The 19853-nt window shown below is 47.3% G+C and overlaps 6 protein-coding genes across 6 annotated transcripts; 1 reads left to right on the forward strand and 5 right to left on the reverse strand.

The window, feature by feature from the left end:
- Positions 1-2095: 2095 nt before the first annotated feature.
- HD556DRAFT_1442453 (P-loop containing nucleoside triphosphate hydrolase protein) lies at positions 2096-4375 on the reverse strand (the record flags this gene model as incomplete). The annotated part of the gene is made up of 4 exons (XM_041306459.1): positions 2096-2745; positions 2807-3308; positions 3369-4001; positions 4067-4375. 4 exons carry the CDS (start codon positions 4373-4375, stop codon positions 2096-2098), a joined length of 2094 nt encoding a protein of 697 aa, XP_041161060.1.
- A 490-nt stretch (positions 4376-4865) lies between these two features.
- Positions 4866-6508, reverse strand: HD556DRAFT_1236132 (uncharacterized protein; the record flags this gene model as incomplete). Its single annotated transcript, XM_041297801.1, has 6 exons — positions 4866-5194; positions 5330-5810; positions 5860-5905; positions 5980-6242; positions 6301-6335; positions 6394-6508. 6 exons carry the CDS (start codon positions 6506-6508, stop codon positions 4866-4868), a joined length of 1269 nt encoding a protein of 422 aa, XP_041161061.1.
- A 476-nt stretch (positions 6509-6984) lies between these two features.
- On the reverse strand, positions 6985-9169 carry HD556DRAFT_392857 (uncharacterized protein). Its single transcript, XM_041310476.1, has 4 exons — positions 9063-9169; positions 8183-8955; positions 7864-8128; positions 6985-7810 (listed from the first exon to the last, which is right to left on the reverse strand). Exons 2-4 carry the CDS (start codon positions 8755-8757, stop codon positions 7409-7411), a joined length of 1242 nt encoding a protein of 413 aa, XP_041161062.1. The 5' UTR covers positions 8758-8955; positions 9063-9169; the 3' UTR covers positions 6985-7408.
- A 510-nt stretch (positions 9170-9679) lies between these two features.
- HD556DRAFT_1366061 (hydroxymethylglutaryl-coenzyme A synthase C terminal-domain-containing protein) lies at positions 9680-11711 on the forward strand. Its single transcript, XM_041302798.1, has 5 exons — positions 9680-9922; positions 9975-10101; positions 10157-10513; positions 10602-11314; positions 11367-11711. Exons 1-5 carry the CDS (start codon positions 9824-9826, stop codon positions 11499-11501), a joined length of 1431 nt encoding a protein of 476 aa, XP_041161063.1. The 5' UTR covers positions 9680-9823; the 3' UTR covers positions 11502-11711.
- A 1033-nt stretch (positions 11712-12744) lies between these two features.
- On the reverse strand, positions 12745-14665 carry HD556DRAFT_392955 (uncharacterized protein). Its single transcript, XM_041310478.1, has 13 exons — positions 14490-14665; positions 14398-14430; positions 14321-14340; positions 14252-14266; positions 14159-14197; positions 14075-14103; positions 14003-14016; positions 13923-13955; positions 13700-13759; positions 13507-13647; positions 13230-13455; positions 13129-13177; positions 12745-13075 (listed from the first exon to the last, which is right to left on the reverse strand). The coding sequence occupies exons 1-13, from the start codon at positions 14542-14544 to the stop codon at positions 12887-12889; spliced, it is 903 nt and encodes a 300-aa protein (XP_041161064.1). The 5' UTR covers positions 14545-14665; the 3' UTR covers positions 12745-12886.
- A 2558-nt stretch (positions 14666-17223) lies between these two features.
- Positions 17224-19841, reverse strand: HD556DRAFT_1366083 (P-loop containing nucleoside triphosphate hydrolase protein). Its single transcript, XM_041302799.1, has 7 exons — positions 19205-19841; positions 19113-19151; positions 18832-19054; positions 18674-18778; positions 18491-18627; positions 18405-18433; positions 17224-18347 (listed from the first exon to the last, which is right to left on the reverse strand). The coding sequence occupies exons 1-7, from the start codon at positions 19404-19406 to the stop codon at positions 17448-17450; spliced, it is 1635 nt and encodes a 544-aa protein (XP_041161065.1). The 5' UTR covers positions 19407-19841; the 3' UTR covers positions 17224-17447.
- Positions 19842-19853: the final 12 nt, after the last annotated feature.

Here is a 19853-nt window from a genome sequence, read left to right on the forward strand (position 1 = left end):
ACAGAAGCGGTATAGGGGGAGGTGGTTTCCGTAGTTGCCACCTTCACCTGTATCGGCTTCCGTAGTTTGGAGTTCGTCCAAGTTCGGGTTGTTTCCTTTCTAACTTCTTTCTCTTTTCTGAAAAGCTGCGGGAGCGATTTCTTACGTCTTTTTCTGTCGATATTTCTTTCTATTGCAAGCGATCTCTTTGTTGATGGGAGTGATACAGTCTTGGCTTCCCAATCAATCTGGGGTTTCAGCGCAGCAAGCCAGGGGAATCCTAGGAGGATCTTGTCTTGTTTGGCTAGCTTTGCCACATTGAATTTCCCGATCATAGTTCGTTGATCGATTTTGATCGTGAGTACGCAATAACGAGAGATAAGTCCTCCTTGAGCGTCTGATCCATCGGCGGTGATAACAGGGAAAGGTCGTGAGAGTTTATGGGTTCTTATCTTGTGCCTTTTACAGAAGGTATCGCTGATAAAGGTGCCGGATGCTCCGGAATCGATGACCATAGATGTTTCGACGGTTTGTACTCGTTTATCGGAAAAAATGGATGCAGGAATTCTTAATTCATTTCTGGTTCCGATAGAACGTATTAGTCGTACATGAGTGGGAGTTACTGACGTCGAGGCAGTGTCCCTTTCTAAAAATCCATCTCCACGAAGCGACGTTCTACTTCGGTGAAGTCGCTGTCTTCTTCTTCTTCGATTTCCTTGGCTTTTTCTTTCATAGTCTTCCTTCGGACTGGTGCTTTCCTCTTTGGAGTTTCTTCTTCGTTCCTCTCTTTCTTTCTTCTGATGGGGTTCCTGGAGGAGGAGGCGCGACTTTCGACTTCGTCGTCGCTGCTACTTTCTTCCTCTTTGTTTTTTTGGATCTGTCCTCTTTCTCTGGGGTGGAAGGAGGTGTCGTTGGCACGGTGTCCTACTTGGTGACATTTGAAGCATCGTCCTTCTTTGAGGTGCTTCTTTAACTCTGCGTCTGAGAGACGGCTTATGCGGTCGACTTCCATGTCATCGTCCCTCTTTGGAACGTAGTGTCTATTTCCGAAGTTCTTCTTCTTCTGTTGCTGGGGTCTTTCTTTCTTCTTGATGGCTTTCCATCTTTGGAAGGCGTTATCGAGATTAATGCAGGAGTTGACGACGGTGTCGAAGTTATCGAGAGTTTCACCTGTTCGGTGCAGGTTGTCCTGAAGCCCGTAGTCTAGGCCTTGTCGAAAGAATTCGATGAGGGGGGCTTGTTCGGTCATTCCTGCTCGGTGTGCAAGGAGTTTGTAATTGGAGATATAGGTGTGGAGATCTCCTTTCATCTCTAATCCTCGTATCTTCATCATGGCAGTTCCGGCGGGGTCCATGGGTTTAAAGGCTTCGTCGAAGTCCTTTTTGAATTTGGCCCAGGTTCCGTAGCCGATCATTTGTCCAGAGGTGTCTTTCCTCTTGGGGTCTAGGGCTGCTTCCATGAAGTCTTCTGCCCAAGCTGCTGCGTTTCCTTTCGTCATGTAGGATAACACGAGGATGATTTTCTTCTTATCATCAACGTAAACTTTGTCGTTAATGTCGAGGTATGCATGACATTTCATCATGAATCTCTTTGATTCTTCTCTGTCTCCATCGAATTCGGGAGGGGAACCGATCTTTAGTTCTATTTCTTTGTTCTGGGTCGTCATGGTGTTCAAAGGAGGAATGGTTGGTAGAGCTCCTAAGTTCAAGGCTCCGATCAAAGGAGTTAACGAAGTCGTGGTGTCGGTTTCGTTGCAGATGGCAACGGTTCAGGTAATAAGACTTTAATCTTTTGTTACGACTGGGATGAGTCGAGCTATCTCTGTCTGAGTAGACAATCGGCAGAATGCCAGATAGACGTGAGTCTGCTCTCGATTGAGAGATCAAGGGTTCTGGCTAAGGCGAGTGTCGCTGACTCCCTTAGAATAGTGGTTCTTAGACAGTAAGGTTGGAGACCTTACTGAAGGACAATGTTCCAGGTAAAACCCAGTAGATTAAAGTAGAGAATACAACTGTAGGTAGGTAGGTTTATATACCAGTGTTCAAGCGGAGCTTGTAAATGTGTTATCAAGATAGAAGCAAAGAAGAGGCGGACAGCCCGCTTGGCGAGATAAGAGTCAAGATAAGAGATAGGCATGATAAGAGATAAGCGTGGTACGGACGGCCCGTTTAAGAGGTAAGAGGAAAATGAGTATAGGGGCCTCTTTAAATGTTATTGTAACACCACACGTGCTACATCTGGGTTGTTTTCGAGCGACGACCGGTTGATTGGATTGAGAAGTAGATGGGAGATTTTGTCGTGGACGCGTGGCAGTAGTGAAAACAGGTATGAGCACGGGAACTGGTATGATGCGCTGAATGATAGCTATGACATCACTACCAAAGCGGTCCGCTGCAGACCACTTTGTTTCCTTACGTAGGTCATCGGTAGTAGAAATTTTATGGTGGTGAGCACAGTCGACAATACGGTCCAATGCTGAGTCCGGCATTGTCACACCAGGACCATAGTCGTTGAGCGCCGAATCACCGTATACTCTCCTAGTTATTAATTCTCGCCATTCTTCCAGAGCATCACGGAGCTCAAATTCCCGTGGCCCCATCTCGTACTTGACAGTGCGTGAACGGTGGGCGATTTTGGAAGGTAAAGATATATTGTTATGTGAGAGAGAGTCGGGATTATGGATGTCGCAACAGACACTTGATGTGAGTGGTGCGCAACAGGTGCAGCCGTCGGAATTTGATGGGTCACATGTAACATGGTCTGGATCTGTGTCATAATAATATTACAACGAGTCAATAGAAGCAACCGCAATTGGAAAATATATTACCAGCCAATGAGTCATTGAAGTGAACATGGAGGACCTTGCGTCGACAATGAATTGTACCTCGCAGGTGAGCATTAATCAAGCAGTCCATCGCAGGATCTAATTCCCTCTTCTTCCGTGAACCACCTGGCTTTCCCTCCAACTTTGACTGCAACTGCCCTCTTAGCTCTTGATCACCTACCTCCGCTTTGTCACCGTCACTATCGTCCCCAGGAATATCATTCTCCCACTCATGTACATCATCCTGCCTGCTTACAGGATGTAGCTGGGTACGCTGTCTTGTAGCCGTACGTTCTCTGTTCTCGCCTGCTTTGCGTTTTTTCGTCTCTTGCCGCCAGCGCTTTTCTTCCCGCACATCGTCGAAATACTCTCTTTCAGCAAATAATATGGCTGTGCCTTGGAGTCTGCGATCCCTGACAGCATGTCCCCATCGTTGCCAAAGAGTGGCCAACTTGCATGTCGCTTTCCACTGGATGACAAGTAATATATCTGGTACGTCCATTCCCTAAATGTGACGATGATTAGCTATGATATTGTACTACTAGATGCATACCGATACCCTTACCATTCCGAATGATTCTGTGGTGCAAAGCCCCCAAGTCTCTCCAGATATCAAGCGGTCCACCTCGTCTTCTTTGAATCGTGTTGTCATGTCAGAGTTAAACCACTTTATCCTGTGACGCAGTGCTGATGGGAGTCGTTTCTGTATTGTTTTTGCCGCCGCTATAGAGTCTTGAATGTCGTCAAAGAAGATGAGAAACTTTGGAGGTGCTGGGTCACTGTCCTTCCAGCCATCAGGTATTAAAAACAAGAGGTCTTGATATGATGAAAGTGAGTACATGATTTTACGGACGCAGAGTTTGATATTTGCACGATCGACAGAAGTTTGAATCGTGAGGAGTTTGTTTGAGCATATGTGGAGTAGCCGCTTCACGTGTGCGAGATTGTCCACTGTGAGCGTTGCGGATGCGAGCATGAAAGGGACGTAGCAAGGCAGGATATAACGGAGACGTTCTAATTCCTTGTATTCAGGACGGAATTCACCCCAGGTTGCGATACAATGTGCTTCATCAAATACCATGCCAATAATCTGCTGCGCAAAAAGCGGTTTGCGCAGCAGTTTCTCAAATTCCCCTCCAGGCTTCATAAGCTGCTCTGGACTAACGATGACGGCCCTATACTTCATATCTTCGATGTCCTGTGTGAAAAGACCACGTTATGATAGTAAGTCGTCCTCCCATAGCATAACTGTTAGATTCTCACATGAAAATTGGCCCAGCTAGCTGTCTCTGAGCTTATCGATATACTTAGCAAGCCTGCTTTTGCCAGTGACGAAACGTTCTGTCTCCCGAGCTGGTTCAATGGAGTCACGATAATTTGAAGGCCGGGTTTGAATAGTAAAGGCATCCAAAATGTCATAGTCTTCCCCATTGATGTACCGGCAATGCACACAATGTCACGGTTAGCTTCAATGAATGCTTGTGTGATTTTGATCTGCCAAAGGCATGGCCGTTTTCCAAAGCGCTGCTGGGTGATGTCTCGAATTACGCCCAGACTAGGGGCTTCTGACATGTGACAACTAAGTGCTCAAATGGAATATTATATTTTAATTAACGTACATATACCTACTCGATTTTCAGTTTTTTTCAATTGCCGCAGGTTTTTGCCGCTGTGGCTGAGACTGTTTACAAATGTTTTCTTCCAGCCGCTGCTGGAGAGGTTGAGGAATAAGGTTGGGCTGGGTTTAAATTTTAACGCTGATGTAACATAACATAGATGTAATAGCACTCCGTCCTCTAACCTCTCCGGCTGCGGATGGGTAGGAGCCTGGGGATATACCCGTATCCTAGAAATGTTCCAGTGCTTCACTAAAGTACATGTCATTATTATTGATATATCATGAGACACTTGAAAGAGCATATCACAGAGGGACAAAATCAAAGTAGGAGCATGATGCCCTTGTACTTCATTATCAAGACAAGACACTGAAACCAAAAAAATCATGCACAAACGAACGCACAGGTATACTCATGTCCGAAGACTCAACAATGTGGGGACGTAGTCATGACGCAGACTTGGATTCCAAGGTACGGTTTTCCCGATGATCTGAATACTGCGGCGGAAGTTCAACCAAACCATTGTGGTCTGGCACAACATCATCAGCGTCGGTATGCACAATGATTTGAGTAGGAGGTTGATAGGCTGTTCGCGCGCTAGTCGACGCCATATATTGACTTCCAGATGCTCCGTGCATAGCTAAGCTATCTGTGTCAGGGGAAATTTGTCTCTCAACATGAAAGGGCGTGGGAGGATCCCTAACTGTGACGTCGCTGGAAGAGGAAGAAATTGATTGGGATCCAGGTTCAACGGGTGATGAGAAGTGGACAGGGTCTCTCTTCCGTGGTAACGGTGGTGCTGGTCGAGCCCCCACAGCCATATGCTCGACGGATGTCATGTCTGACATTTGAATGCCTCCATAGACAGCAGAGTCTGTGCTTGGCTGGGATCCAGGTTGAATGAATGAACTAAGGTAGCTGGCAGGATATGGTGATGATGATGGCGATGGCAGAACGTCACTGTAAAGGCTGACTTCGTCTGTATCCTGCACTTGAAAATAGGTGATTTTAGAAGGCTGAATGCGGGATGCTTTCCGTTTACGCCACAGGCACATGCCGAGGATGACCAATGCAGTAAGGACCACCGCACTGCCGACCCCCGCGCCTGCGATAAGAGCAGCCTTGTTTGATGAACTACTTGATGGATTGCTTGAACTAGATGACGGCAAAGCCGTGGCCGATATGCCTGCAGTGGATGACGGCGAGCTGGCGCTTAGGCACGTGAAATTACTCTGCTCTAAGACCTGCAGCAACCCAGAGCTCCCACCTTGTCTGCCCTTGGAGTCGGTGACAAAATACAGGAGACTCGTCCCTCCTGTAACATTGACACTTGAGGTAAAAGTGTCTTCATTGGAATATAATACGGTTGGTTGTCCGCCAGGAATAAGTTGCTGTAGCAAGATAAGTAGATTGTTTTGATAGAATTGGCGATGATCTGACCGCAATAGTAATGGGCAGGACTGCACCATTGGCAGCAGCTGCACTGCTATTGACCGAGATGGTAAATTGACTGCAGTAGTGGTAGATCAGTGCCACAGGAAGTACGCAAACCAAACTTACCCGCATTGCACTATCGGACTCGGAGTTGGAGTCAAGATGAACATGTAAGGAGGTGGCAAATTTTGAATGTTGCAATCGTTGGTTCCAGAATTCCCAACAGTTAATTGGTTTGTCGTCCCACCCGAACCAAATCCGGTGGCGTCCGACATAGTGAGTAGAAACGATGTTCCAGCCGACAACGTCAATTGTGGTATTGAATAAGAGCCTACGCCGTTCTTAAAGGCTGATGCTGGTACAGATGCGTTCTGATACGGTTTTAAATACTGGGAAGCACAAAATTTAGCATGTGATTGAGGAGCCTGAGGCGAAGCGCCAACGAACGGGAGTTAAGAGTATTTCAAACGGCGCTTGCCCACCTGATAGCCCCGATAAAGTTTAGCAGGAGCGTATAGAATATACTAGACATGCGCTTACCAGTCCATGAGATCTTGAGAGGACCACATTGAGTGGGAGTCCCAACAGTCACACTGAAAGCACGAGTAACAGAGAGACAAGAAGCAATGTACGTAAAGAAGCGAACAAAGTGCATGCTCAAGAATTGAGGAAGACAAGAGGAAGATGGTAAGAAGATACGCAGGTGTAGTCGAGTGTTGTATTATCTTGAAAAAAGGGAGTCGAGGCAGACTCGAGGTGAGGGAAAATTGCGTCCTAGGTAACGCTGACCGGCGAAAATCGATTTACTATATATCCTATTAGGCAATGACACGAACTTGCGGCAAGGTGTTCCTGATCATTAATACTACACCGCCTTTGGATTCCTCCTCTCGCAAGTTCAAAAAAAAGTTTTGATGTTTGAAACACGGTGGTAAGAATAAGGGCTTGAGTGGTGCCCTTTGCGTTTCATAGAATAGATGGGTGACCGTGACATACTCGTAAACCCAGGTACTTAATGCCGTAATGAATGTCCGCTGCCAGTGGGTACGTAGTCGATGACCAAATGATATGGCTGACGTGACACCGAGTCCTCGGGTCTGACATTCTGCATCCAGACGAGTCGTCCGAGTCTCTACTCTACATTGGCCAGCCAAGAGCGGCTCTGAGAGAATGCACGATGGATGTGGTAATGGTGTGTAGATCACCTGTGCCGCAAACGCCGGCGCCAACGGTAGTATATTGGAGGGGCTCGATGTGAGGGAGGAATGCATCCAAGAGGACACCCCGCGTGGCGCAGATGCAGGCACCAACTACAAACGGTCTATTCAAGTGCTGTGACGGGTTGCCTGCCAAGCCGTCGACCTTTCTCCACGGGTGAGTGCCAAGCGAGAAGCGGTGCGGTGCTAGGCTCAATAGCGCCAGAGTAGAAGCCAAGTGCCAAGCGTTATTTCCAAGTCACGGCATGAGGACATAGAGTCCGTATCATGAAACCAGAGAAGATATAAAGAACGAACAAAAATTATCAGAGCTCTGATGAGCCAAAAAGCGACAAAAATCAGGCAAGATGGTGGTCAGAAACTTCCCCGTACCGCAACCTTTGAAAACTTCTCGCATCCACCTCCATACGCGAACACTTAGCCTCCATCAACGCAACTCGGGGCGCCAAGGACCACAGAGCTGCTTCAGAGAAGGAGTTCATCATACCCAGAACGTCCTTCTCGTTCTCATTGAGGCCCGCGAGCTCCGGTGACGAGGGAGGTGTAGTATGCGATGTGATGTACGAGTATTCACAGAAATCGCAAAACTGGGTAATCGACGTAGGACTTTCTTGGACAAAGGGAGATGAAGATGAATCAATGGCCGTCTGTGGTGACCGGCAAGACCAGTAGATTGACTGGTCACTAGAAGACGATCTCGTCGGAGTGGGTGTATGAGGATTCTTCTCAATATCGGTAGACTGCGCCCATAGAGTGAGCACAGTTCGCATGACTTACCAAAATGGGTACCAACCTTGAGCGCCTCTGCAATTGTGAGTCCCCCACGCCGGCCAATAGCCCGTGGAGACGGGTGTTGAGGGTTCTTGGAAGATACGGGAACAGCTGCAACTCGCTTCGGCCAACGGTCATGGAGCACCTGGAGTAGCCGTGGAACAACAATACACCGCGGATGGCGGAAAAAATGATTGCCCTGCTTAGGTCGTTTGAGATAACCGCGGATGTAGAGTTCTTCTCTGACAACTTCACTTGCTAAGGGTGAGAGATTGGAGACGTGGATGCTACGCCAATATATGTAAGCGTGGCAGAACAACACAGGACAAAGAGATACAGACAAGTCATCCGCGGTGACGAAGGTGTCGTCCGCATCTGTCGTTGCCAACGAACTAAAAGAGTGGATGGTTATGATAGTCTCCAAGGCATCAGACAGAAAGTTGTACGATGGTTGGTCACAGTTCGTAGAGAGGGATCCAAGCTTCCCGAACGCACTTGTGCAGATCTTTGTGAGGTATCGCATCGGAGTCACGCCAGGTCGGTGGTTCGAGTTGATGGCTTCCTCCTGCTTGCGTTGGCGTGCCACCTGGGGTAAGGTAAAGACCTCAGTTGTTCCAAGAGTTGAGTCGTACAGGGAAATACAAGCTGGCGATGAACTGTTCGCAGAGAGGGATCCGTGCGTTCCAAACGAAATAGTGCAGAATGATCTGATCTTTGTGAGGAACCGCATCGCATTCATACTAGGTTGGTATTTCGAGTTCACAGCTTCCTCCTGCTTGCGTTGGTGGGCCACCTGGCGTAAGTTTAAGAGCTTTGTTGTCACAGGAGTCGGGTCAGACAGCGAGATGCAAAGCTGATTGTGAATGGGATGGTGGTTGATAAGACCGCCAGGTGGACAATAAGCATTCGAAGGCATTATCGTGAAAGATGAATGAATGACAGGCGAGGGCGGTTGTAGAAATACGCTTCACAGCGGTTGGGCATGGTAAAAATGTGATTTTGACCTGAGCCGAAAGAGCAGTTGGCTGACTCGGAGGCTGACTAGAGATTTGCATCATAGATTATCCAAAAAATCCACAGCGGTGCATTGGTTGGTATAGTGTTGGGTCACAAGCTACAAGTCGTCATGAATCAAAGATAGTGGTGCAAGGGTAGGGAATGAGGCGACCGAGCAATTCCTTTCGTTAGCCTTAGGGTTGAGCTGAAGAGACACCCACAAACCTTGATATGGTTAGCACCACCAAGTAATCGATTCACATTGTGTCATGTACCATGACAACCCCTTCTCTACATCCTATCTAATCTATTCTCCAATCGACAAACCAACCATATGTAAAAAGTGGATGATAACGAGACTACTGCGAGAGGTACAAGGACTCAGATTGCTGTTCTCGAAAAATTGAACAAATGAGGGGAGCACAGGTCAATTGATGATGAGAGCCGGAGAGGCTCATGCATGTGCATTGTGCCATGAGCCGGGCGCTCGCCGCTCGGCACTACATGTTATCAGGATACACAGCCTAGTAAACAAGGGAGTTCGGTAATGTAACGTAGTCATCCGAGTTGTTTCCGGTATGAGGCCGGCGCGAAGCACAGTGTCGTATCATTACTTTTGTAAAAATCATTATACGTTATAGAAGAAGATAGCAAGTCTCACTGTACTCGTCTGCGACGACTCTGCGTCAACCGTAACATGGATCAGCTTGGAGATATGATTCAACCTGAATACAAAGTGCCAGCTCGACAGTCTCCGACAGCGCTTGGAAAAATTCGGCTAGCAGAAGAGGAAGGTGATCACAGCGCGCTAGCCAGCAGGTTTTTTTTTGTGAAACACGCCATAAAGTGAATCGTACCATAAAATTTCCAAAGAAGATCAATTGAACGTTATATTCAATTTCGGGTCATGATGCTATATAACCTACTCTCCCTTTGCCTTTATATCCGCAATCCATTCCTCGTCCTCTCATTCCAATACTACACAAATGGCCATTCCTCCTGTTTCCTCAGTCTCCTCTGCGCACGAACTTCCTCGTCCAAAGGATGTCGGTATCCTTGCAATGGAGGTCTACTTCCCTCAAAGGGTAATGTTATGTGCTACTACATGACAACCATTCTCATCTTACGTCACTTTAGTGCATATCTGAGGCTGACCTCGAGGTCTTTGATGGTGTCCCAACGGGAAAGTACACTATTGGTCTCGGCCAGGAGTACATGGCTTGCTGCGATGACCGGGAAGACATCAACTCATTTGCTCTCAACGGTATGTTACACCGTCTTACCACACCCTTTCACAATTCATATCTTGTTCCTTCCAGCTGTTTCCGGTCTTCTTGAGCGTTACGACATCGACCCCAAGTCCATTGGTCGCATTGACGTTGGAACTGAAACCATCATTGACAAATCAAAGTCTGTGAAGACCACCCTCATGGACCTCTTCTCTGAATCTGGTAACTTCGACATTGAAGGCATCGACTCCAAGAACGCATGTTATGGTTCCACTGCTGCGCTCTTCAACGCAGTCAACTGGGTCGAATCCACCTCGTGGGACGGCCGTAATGCTATTGTTGTTGGCGGTGACATTGCCATTTACGCTGAAGGTGCCGCACGCCCAGCCGGTGGTGCGGGTGCTGTCGCCCTTCTCATTGGTCCCAACGCACCTGTCGTCGTTGAACGTACGTCCATTCCATTTTATTTCGGACGTTATGGCTCGTTTCCATAATGCTCCTCGAGTGATGATCATGGATCTGATATTCTATACAGCGATACACGGTAATCACATGACAAACACATACGATTTCTACAAGCCCCGATTGGACTCGGAGTACCCCGAAGTCGACGGGCCTGTCTCAGTTACCACTTACACTTCTGCACTGGATGCTGCATACTCGCGCTTCCGTGAAAAGACCGCCAGAGCTAAGAAGGCTCACTTCAACGGTCACGCGAATGGCAAGGAATCCCTGACCTCCTTCTCCATCGATGACATCGACTATGCTGTCTTCCACAGCCCATATGGCAAGCAAGTTCAGAAGGGTCTCGGTCGCCTTTTCTACAACGACTTCCTCGCAAATCCCTCCTCATCCCATTTTGCTAATGTCGCTAACCCCGATTCCGTTCTTGCAATCTCATACACCGCTTCCCTCACTGACAAGAACCTCGAGAAAACTTTCATCGGTGTATCGAAGGCAACATACGCCAAGAAAGTCGAGCCTGGCATGGCCTGCTCGAAACGCTTGGGTAACATGTACACGGGTTCGCTTTACGGCTGCCTTGCCTCTGTCCTGTCTTCTGTCACACCTTCTGAGCTTTTGGGCAAGCGTTTGAGCATGTTCGCATTCGGTTCTGGTTGTGCTGCCAGTTTCTTCACTCTCCGTGTCAAGGGTGATACGTCAGAGATCCGGGAGAAGATGGACTTGCTTGCTCGCTTGGCAAGCATGAAGCTTGTGCCCTGCCAGGAGTACGTTGACGCCCTCACAGTAAGCCCAGCATTTGTTTGTTTTGACATGAGTTAACTAATATCCCTCAAAGCTTCGCGAGAAAAACCATAACGCTGTAAACTACACGCCAGAGGGTTCCATTGAGAACATTTGGCCTGGCACATTTTACCTCGAGAGCGTAGACAGCAAATACCGTCGCAAATATGCACGTGCACCAAGGGCATGAGAGGCTGCATGCTTGGTGTCATCATTTGATCTTCTTGCTTCGTGATATCTGTTTCATGATATCTGTTTGGGTTGTGAGTTGCATTGCATTTAGACGTATATACCCGACGCAGTAGTATGATAGTATGTATATTTGTAGACGAAGATGTTGGGATACTGCGGCGATAATACGATTCACGCGCATGAGATTCTTGGGAATGCTGAGTATCTGTGTATTGTTGAAGACGGGCTGTGTGCACACGTAATTCTGGCCATCGGAAGCCAATTAACGATTTTCAATTCAAGCAGCAAGATTGGATGTTACGTAATTGATGCAAACAACACGTCAACAAACCCCTTTACCACACACGCGTCATGTCGAGCGCGAAGTCCGCGAAAACCATCAGTACCCTTGCTTCAGCGATCGAACTAGAAAGTATGCTTTAATCGATTATTTGGGGTCTTTGAAACTGAACTTAATTATGAGCATTAAGCCGAATGACCAGCGGGACATGCAGCATGCTCCCCCCACGAGGGCACGAGGTACAACAGGCAATGAATTTCTAGCGCGTCCTCACACGAGCAGGCGATAGCTCGCATCTCTGCAGCTAGATACCTCGACTTACCAAGACGATTCGTGCACAAAATCAAACTGTCCTTGATTACCCATCTGACCGACAGTGTCGATAGCAAAGATGGGGATCACGACGAAGACGACACGGAGCAGCGATGAAGTAGGCTACAATTATTCTGACCGCGCAATCCAGTGTGCTAACCTTCTATTTAAGTTGAATGTCTTCACGAGCCTAGCAATCACCCCTTAACTGGCAACGCAAAGAATGGCACTTGGGTAGACTTCCGACTATTTTTTTTTCGCATGGTCACTCGGCTATATACCTACGTGTGTTGACAGTCCAAAAGCAGTTCCGACGCTGCCAGTAAGGTCCCACAACATGTCAACAGTAGAAAGTAACTCGCTGTCCGCTTTTTCTCGTACTTCTTTCCGCCGGGCCATCGGTACACACGACCCTTGTAGAAGCGCACACGACACCAGCAAACACGATCCTCGAGAAACAGTTGTAACAACTTCAAACGAGAATCAGGGTTGCATGGACTCGAATGTAAATGATTGTTATGCATTCAGAACTGTTGCGATGCTGTTCAGAAGTATACTGTATTCAGTTGTCCTATCACTGAACCTCTTGCACAGTTAATGTAATACACCTTACTAAGTCCAGTCGCCGCGCCGTCCATCCACTGAAGTAGTCGCTTCTTTGTACACAAGAGATAGTACATAGATACATATATAAATCGGCCCTCTACTGCTTACTGTCGTGTATCAAAGAACTTGACAGGACCCGGGCCCAACTACTTCACCCCATATTTTTTCCTTGATCCAGGTCAGAATCATATGTAGTCCATTTCGTGTTCCTCGCATGTCGATGGCAATGTCCAACATATGCAATCTTCGAACGTCGCACTGTTATGTGTGCGCTCTTCATTGGCATGTGTGTCCCAAATGCTGATAATCAGACGGGGCGCGATAATAAACGGTGCGGTATTGATGAAACCCTCCGAGAGACTGATCACTGCCGGCTGTTGATGCACTTATTAGGACTGATCACCATAGTATAACAATATCATCATACCGGAATGTTGGCCCATAACACCGTCAATAAGACTTCATTTGTCAAATTCCTAGTGGGATATTGTGAATAACAGAGTACCAATCAGACAAGGGTGAACTTACAGGAGGAAGTATACGACATGACATCGAACGATCAGAATTACATATGTGTTAGGCTTCATTTGTATTTCTCTTCGTTCTCTGAGGTGTTTCACGAGGTTAAGAACGGCGAGAACAACCAGGAAGATATCGAAGCATATGATCGGGATGGAAGCATAGATCGCAGGCATAGGCCCTATGTTGAAGGAAGACGTGCAGTAATTGACGTTCGGAGTTACTATTTCTTTCACTATACAACGAGAGGTCAGCTTGCAGACAAATCGATCAACTAGAAAGTCACCCGAAAACGCTTCGGGTCGACTATATAAGTATATGTCGATCCCTATCGAAAGCGCGGCGATAACTAGGAACAACCCGACCAGCAAATATAGTATGAACTTGGATCGGTTGTATAAAGCGTAAAGACGCCAGATGAGAATGACTGCAGATGGAAAATCGGTACGCGCGATGAGATACAAATATATGTGACTGACCTTCCGCCAACAAAAAATAAATTGAAAAGCCCCATTCCAATAGAACGGCAAGAGCGTAGCCTGTTTCGGCTGCGTGGTAAGCGAATGCAAGTTCAAGCCAAGGCAGTATACTTGCAACTAGATGATACGTCAGTGATCAGGCTCAGCTGTTAAATGAACTTCTGACGTACGACTGAATCTGTGTCAACACGAAACTCTTCAAAGAAAGAAAGCGTGGACACACTCACCCCTTCGGGAATATACATTAGACCTCCCCCTAGTGCTAGTCAGCTAATGATGCTCAGTTTGCACAGCATCACATACAGCAGGCGCAAAGCCTAAGGTCAGTGTCAGTTTGCAATGTAGCAACTGAAGGACACAACCACCGCGACGTACATTGCGAGGAAAAGACCAAGGTATCGTGCCTGGCATAAACACAAAATAAAAAGTCGCGAAGCACTTGGACAAGGCGGAACTCACAGCGAGGTAGAGATACGTCATCGGTGACCATTTTCTTGTCTGTACAATGATTCAGTTTCCGGAGCTTGATATCATTGGGGATTGAACACCTACCCAAACAAACTTGACCTAAGGCAATTTGAACATAAGTACTCGCCCAAGAAAAAATATGCTTGTCGTTACCTCTTTCTCGAAGTGAAATACTAGATAATCTCGCGCTCAGTCGCAGTGTAACTTGAATGTTCGTGAAAGCTACGGACTGTACTCATAGGATACCAATCCAAAGATCATTACTAGAAAAACGATGAAATTCAGTATGATGCTTCGTTCACGAACAAGTCGGTTAACGAACTTGCTATATTGTTGTTCCATCGGAGAGCATAGGCAACTTCTTCGTCCGACGACATGAGATTGTGCAGATCAATTAGCGGATCCAAAGGGTGAGCACGGTGCACTGTCGATCATGTAGATACTTATAAACTACAGAGTTTTGTTATCGCGCCAGGGCTGGTGGTCGAATGGAAACTGTACGACATGTTACGAATTCCGTCACCACACTTCCGGTGTCACGACATTCTCAACAGTTAGCTACCAACGGAAAGGTTAAAGACTCACACGACTGACAATGGTCAGATGGGTACAGATTCTGCTTGTGTTCGGGTGCTTATCTAGCCCCACATAGACAGGAAACCATGGGATGAAGTCCCATTACCATCTGAAACTTTGTACGTGCCAGTAAATTACAAACTGGGCGCTTGCAGCCTGATAACAGTTCGACACCGTATGGCAGACCAATCTCTTGGATAAAGATGGATACGATGTTCTCGAGTGTGTGTGAACCTGTGTGAAAGGAAAGGACAGCAACCATCAGCAAAAGGCTCTATCTTAGTTTTATGGGAAAGTAACCACCTCAGCTGTGTGTGGGGTGGGAGTGAGGGCCAGGGCTTTCGGGGCAGGAACGAAAGGCTGATACGATGGGAGCGACACTTGGGAGACGGTAGAGCCACGAGCCATGCGTGAATCGTATCCAAATGTGCATTTGCGCAAGTGGGCTACCGACTTCGACGCCCACTAGGTCAGTTGTTGATTTTTACACCGGCTGGGCAGAGGGCATTTTTTCAAGCAAGATTTGGAGAATATAGTGTACCCGATCAGTGTACCCGAAGGCTAGTGTACCCGACCAGCGGCTGAGCGTTTCCCCTGATATGTACACGCGTATACGTGCTCCCGAAAAGAAATTTGAGTCATAGCAGTCCCTTCGTCAGAGTCGGCGAACGCTAACAATGATGGCGTGAACCGAGCACAAACGTCTTCACGAACAAGGAAATTCGGAAAGTGACATGGGATGTTGATTCCCACAAATGTTAAGTTGTGCAGAAATGATGAGTGTGGCAGGTGCAGACTGCATCAGTCACAATCCTGGGGATGATCATCGTTTCAGGGAAGTGTTTGGCAAAATCTCCCACGCAGTGAAGTCACAAGTGTTAGCAATCTGAGATTTAGCGTCGTCCCCAAAGTCACTGACAGGATGACGTAGCAAGCAAACTCGTAATGTTGCGTTGCAAGTGGTTGTGTTAAACCAATACGCAGGTCAACCATCCCTACGTATACGTAGAGGTACGATTAGTTGGACTGGAATACTCACCAGTCACCGGCTCGGATCCCTGCCGAAATACAAATATAGAACACTTGTGGGGGACTAGAGCTGTGAAGTCATTTGTCTTGTCTTGCTCGCGATATCGGATTCTGCAGTTCAAACTATAAATCATTCTTGGTAATAGGAACGACGGGAAAATTCGTCTCGAACACGGAGTTCAGCATGGGAAAAAAGAGACTACAAGCTCCATGAGTTAGTATGTCCCACTGCTTGACGCCCAGAAATATGTCATCTTGCCTGCTATCATGGTATCGGGCTTGCGTGCACACAATGTTGTTGATTCCCATTGCGGGATCACGAATGTCCTGTTCAGGGGTCGATGACTCGAGGTATAGCATCCTGGCCAATGTTTGTAGTGAACTTAGCGACGATTAAACTAGGTGTTAAGCACGAGGCAGAGAATACGGACGAACTCAACATCACCCGAGATTCAGCTCGACCAATGAATATCGCACAGTTCTTCGAAGATAATCGGCAAAGACGAAACGGCAGACGTAGCTGGGAAATCAAGTGGGTTTTTTTATAGAGAAGAAAATGATTGGTGGCCACGAGCGAATACCTAATCCCTGACATATAAAACATGCCCATGGACTGTAAACGCAGATCAATAAAATAGCACATAACTCAACAGGAAAGAAATGCGTACCACTTCGAGATGTTCATAGCAATTCGAGCCAAGAGAAATCCTCGACCAATCCTTCAACCAATTCTCTATAAACGTGCCCATTCCCCGTTTTTCAGACTCCCGCACCAACTCCACGAGCATTTCAGCAATGTTCCAGAGTTGCTTCAAAATGATATCTCGACTTAATCCAGGGTATTTGCTCATGAGTTTGAGCATATAACATCAACACCCGTAGTATCTGCATCATCACACCGCGATTGATCCGGAAGATCACAGAGCGAACTGATTCGCCGCTCGAAGTGAAAAGGAAGTAATTGACATCTTTGTCGACTTCAAGCATCTCAGCTTGACGCTCCGCAGCAGGAGAATATCTGCCCTTGCCAGGATTTACTGATCATTCCCATCCTTCTTTAGCGACGGGATCTGAGTCACTGAATGCCCAAAGGGAGTCTTCCTGGGAATGACACGTCGCGAATAACTAAAGTATTGAAGGTCGAAAATAAGAGCCCGTCAGGATAAATCGAGAATTTGAGACGATGGCAACTCACATGAATGATGTCTTATAGTTCATATTTTGATGGCCAAGAGGTTGAAGGAGCGGAAAAACACAACTTACTCACACCAGTCACATCTGGTGGCTTTGGGAGAATTGAGAGCATTGTCTGAGTGCGACGTGCGTGACGGTGTTGAGATCCTGAATGAGCCAACGTCTGTTATGTAATTGTCCTAGAATTTTGATTGCTACCGCACTGGCAGTCCGGAGTTTCACTAGCACTGTTCATTTGCGGTGCACCTTCCTGCAGACTCGCCGCCATGAATAATATAGAGACAGAACATGTGGGTTTGGTCGCGACAAACAATAAACTAGTACTGGGCAAGGTCCATGTTGGCAACGCCCCCCCTACTGTAATTGTCCTAGAATTTGATTGCTACATAGTACCGTGCGTAGTTGACTTGAAGATGAAGCAATGGATACAGTGAATATCTAATATAACACGACCAAACTACAGACGAAATATAACATCATGTCATGATTTTGTCTCACTTTCAGCTTTCTTTGTCGCCAGCTCCCTTTGAAGCCAAGCAGAGACCTCTCTAGCCGCCTCCAAAGGCCTGCTCTTCCGCGACATCAAATAACCCTGCAGAGCAGCCATCGACACCTCACGCTCCGGAATAGCTGACGCAAACTGTGCAGAAAGCGCAGAAAGTTGTTCGCTCGAGAGCTTTGGTGCATGTCCGCGGTGACGCGTGCCTATGTACATCGGAGCCGCACCCTCAGATTTTTCAGAACAGGCTGAAGGAGATGAGAGAGGGGAGTCAACAGTGTTTTCTGGGACGCCAAGGTCAATTAGGTTAGAGGAACCTCCGTCATGTGTGGAGCCATTAGGATGGGACTGAGCAGGATTGGAATTTGGTTCTCGGTCGTCATCTACGGGGGTCTTGGGCGAGGAAGGCAGGTAGAAACGCCTGAACAGCTCGTCTGCCTGATGTCTGCTCGCAAGCTTAAATTCAACATGGAGGTCCATACGACCGGGACGACATAGAGCAGGGTCAAGGGATGAATACTTGTTCGTCGTAGCGAACAGTATCCGTCCCTCTTGTGCGCCAATGCCGTCTAATGCGTTAAGTAGACCACTGAGCGAAACCCTGCTGGTAGTGTGAGTGGGCAGCCCAGGGATGGGGATGGGGATGGGCTCGGCGGTTTTGTTCGGTGGTGTGGGAGGGTCCTCCCGCGAAAGACTGTTATGGAGAGCAGCGTCGATGTCTTCCATGAGAGCGATGCATCTCTCCGGCAAATCTGAAATGAGTTCAGAAAGTCCAGTGTCGTCAAGGCCGCTGCGGGAGAGGGAGATGATGTAAACATCAAGTTCCAGTTCGCCCGCGATGCTATGAATTAGAGACGTTTTCCCTGAGCCAGGTGCCCCATACTGCAATGACAATTAAATGAGCGTCATAGAAAAACTCTTCAGACGAAATCATTCTACCAGTAAGTAACCACGGCGGAAAGGAATTCCTAGAAGCAGGTTCAATTGAATATCAACAGCTTCACTCCAAGTCTCAAGCAACGCACCTCGTTCAGCATACCACTGTTTACTGGCAAGGAAATCTTGCGCGTCCTCAACAACAAGTTCCCTAATTCCAGGATCTAGGATAATAGAATCCAGAGGCCGCTTGCGTCTCTTAGCAAGTTCTCTCCAGCAATTCGTACTGCAACACGTTAAAAGGGAGAACATCAAAAATTTGTAGGACTCACGAATCAGAAACGTAGACAGTAATGGAGCTGCCTTGCGCATTCTGATAGGCCTTTTTAGCTTCTTGTAGGATAGTGTTTAGAATGTCATGATTGCGCGCGAGGATGCTGTTTAGCAGCAGATAAAACAGACGATTTAATAAATGTTTGGAAAAGGTTACCTGACAGTCAATGAGTCCCTGTTGTTCGGGCCCCAACCAGGTATTGGCTCCGAAATACGGGTGATCCGCATCCATGTGTATTTGTACCATAGAGTATAAGACCCAGAGACTGCTGGCAGGTAGGAGACTTTGGGCTTCCCGGATGGATCAAGCTCCTCTTCGGAACGAGGAACATTCCCCAAATACCTTTCGCTAGTGCTGATATTTACGTTGCGCACATTCTCTGTGGACCGACAGAAAATATTTAGAAGAATACGAAAATGGTTGATCGGAATGCTTACTCCAGGATGGTTGCTTCGAAAGCCAGATCATCATCCATTCTGTCAAAATAACTTGTCATTGATTACCGCGCAACCGACTAATGGTCACTCACTGTAACTGTCATCGTAATCCTCAAACGAGGCGGTGAGAAAGAAAGAATTGATCATGGACGACCAGAGTGTGGCAAGGAGGCGTCGACATGTCTCAAAGAAGCTACCAATAATCAAAAGCTTTGCCCAGTCTCTCAGAGCAGAGATCGAAAGAATGAACGAGATCAATGAACCGAATCCATTCAAGGCAGCAGGTGTCGTCATATGCGGTGAGGTGCCATTGGTAGTCACGGTAGCGTTTGGACTTGAAGTATTCGACGCTGCAAGGTGCAGGAGCTGCTCGACGAGGTCTGGGAGGGACGCCAGCTTGGACTAAAAAAACTCGGGAACGCGGAAATGATTCTTGGAACACTGCACAGAGACACATTTTATATCGACCCCGTAGCTGCCGGACCCCCTCCTTATTATGACAAGGGATGACTCCGAGTCGAGCGTGACGCCGCGGGTGACTCAGAGCATCGTTGATAGGCTACAGCACTGACCATAGCGCTCGACGTTCACATTGACATGGAATCATCTAGATTGGCTGGTATACTTGGCGAACACGTTTTTGATGCCTATATGATATTATACCAAGTGATGTCGATTGACGAGCAGTCGATTGATACTAAGTCTGGACCCCGGTAGCTAGAGTGTCGGAGCTAAGTTTGA

This window comes from Suillus plorans (assembly GCF_016647745.1).
Source record: "Suillus plorans strain S12 chromosome Unknown HD556scaffold_23, whole genome shotgun sequence".
Classification (NCBI taxonomy): Eukaryota; Fungi; Basidiomycota; class Agaricomycetes; order Boletales; family Suillaceae; genus Suillus; species Suillus plorans.

Coding starts and splice junctions, on each gene's coding strand:
- HD556DRAFT_392857 (XM_041310476.1), bottom strand. CDS start 8,757: ATGCCTTCGAATGCTTATTGTCCACCTGGCGGTCTTATCAACCACCAT. Junction 8,129..8,182: donor TTCGTCACCGCGGATGACTT/GTCTGTATCTCT, acceptor ATATTGGCGTAG/CATCCACGTCTCCAATCTCT. Junction 7,811..7,863: donor CAATTGCAGAGGCGCTCAAG/GTTGGTACCCAT, acceptor CTATGGGCGCAG/TCTACCGATATTGAGAAGAA.
- HD556DRAFT_392955 (XM_041310478.1), bottom strand. CDS start 14,544: ATGTCGTCGGACGAAGAAGTTGCCTATGCTCTCCGATGGAACAACAAT. Junction 14,431..14,489: donor ATGGAACAACAATATAGCAA/GTTCGTTAACCG, acceptor TCGTTTTTCTAG/TAATGATCTTTGGATTGGTA. Junction 13,760..13,922: donor GTATATTCCCGAAGGGGTGA/GTGTGTCCACGC, acceptor CAGCCGAAACAG/GCTACGCTCTTGCCGTTCTA.
- HD556DRAFT_1366061 (XM_041302798.1), top strand. CDS start 9,824: ATGGCCATTCCTCCTGTTTCCTCAGTCTCCTCTGCGCACGAACTTCCT. Junction 9,923..9,974: donor AGGTCTACTTCCCTCAAAGG/GTAATGTTATGT, acceptor ACGTCACTTTAG/TGCATATCTGAGGCTGACCT. Junction 11,315..11,366: donor AGTACGTTGACGCCCTCACA/GTAAGCCCAGCA, acceptor TATCCCTCAAAG/CTTCGCGAGAAAAACCATAA.
- HD556DRAFT_1366083 (XM_041302799.1), bottom strand. CDS start 19,406: ATGACGACACCTGCTGCCTTGAATGGATTCGGTTCATTGATCTCGTTC. Junction 19,055..19,112: donor TTCGAAGCAACCATCCTGGA/GTAAGCATTCCG, acceptor GTCGGTCCACAG/AGAATGTGCGCAACGTAAAT. Junction 18,779..18,831: donor AGGGACTCATTGACTGTCAG/GTAACCTTTTCC, acceptor GCTGCTAAACAG/CATCCTCGCGCGCAATCATG.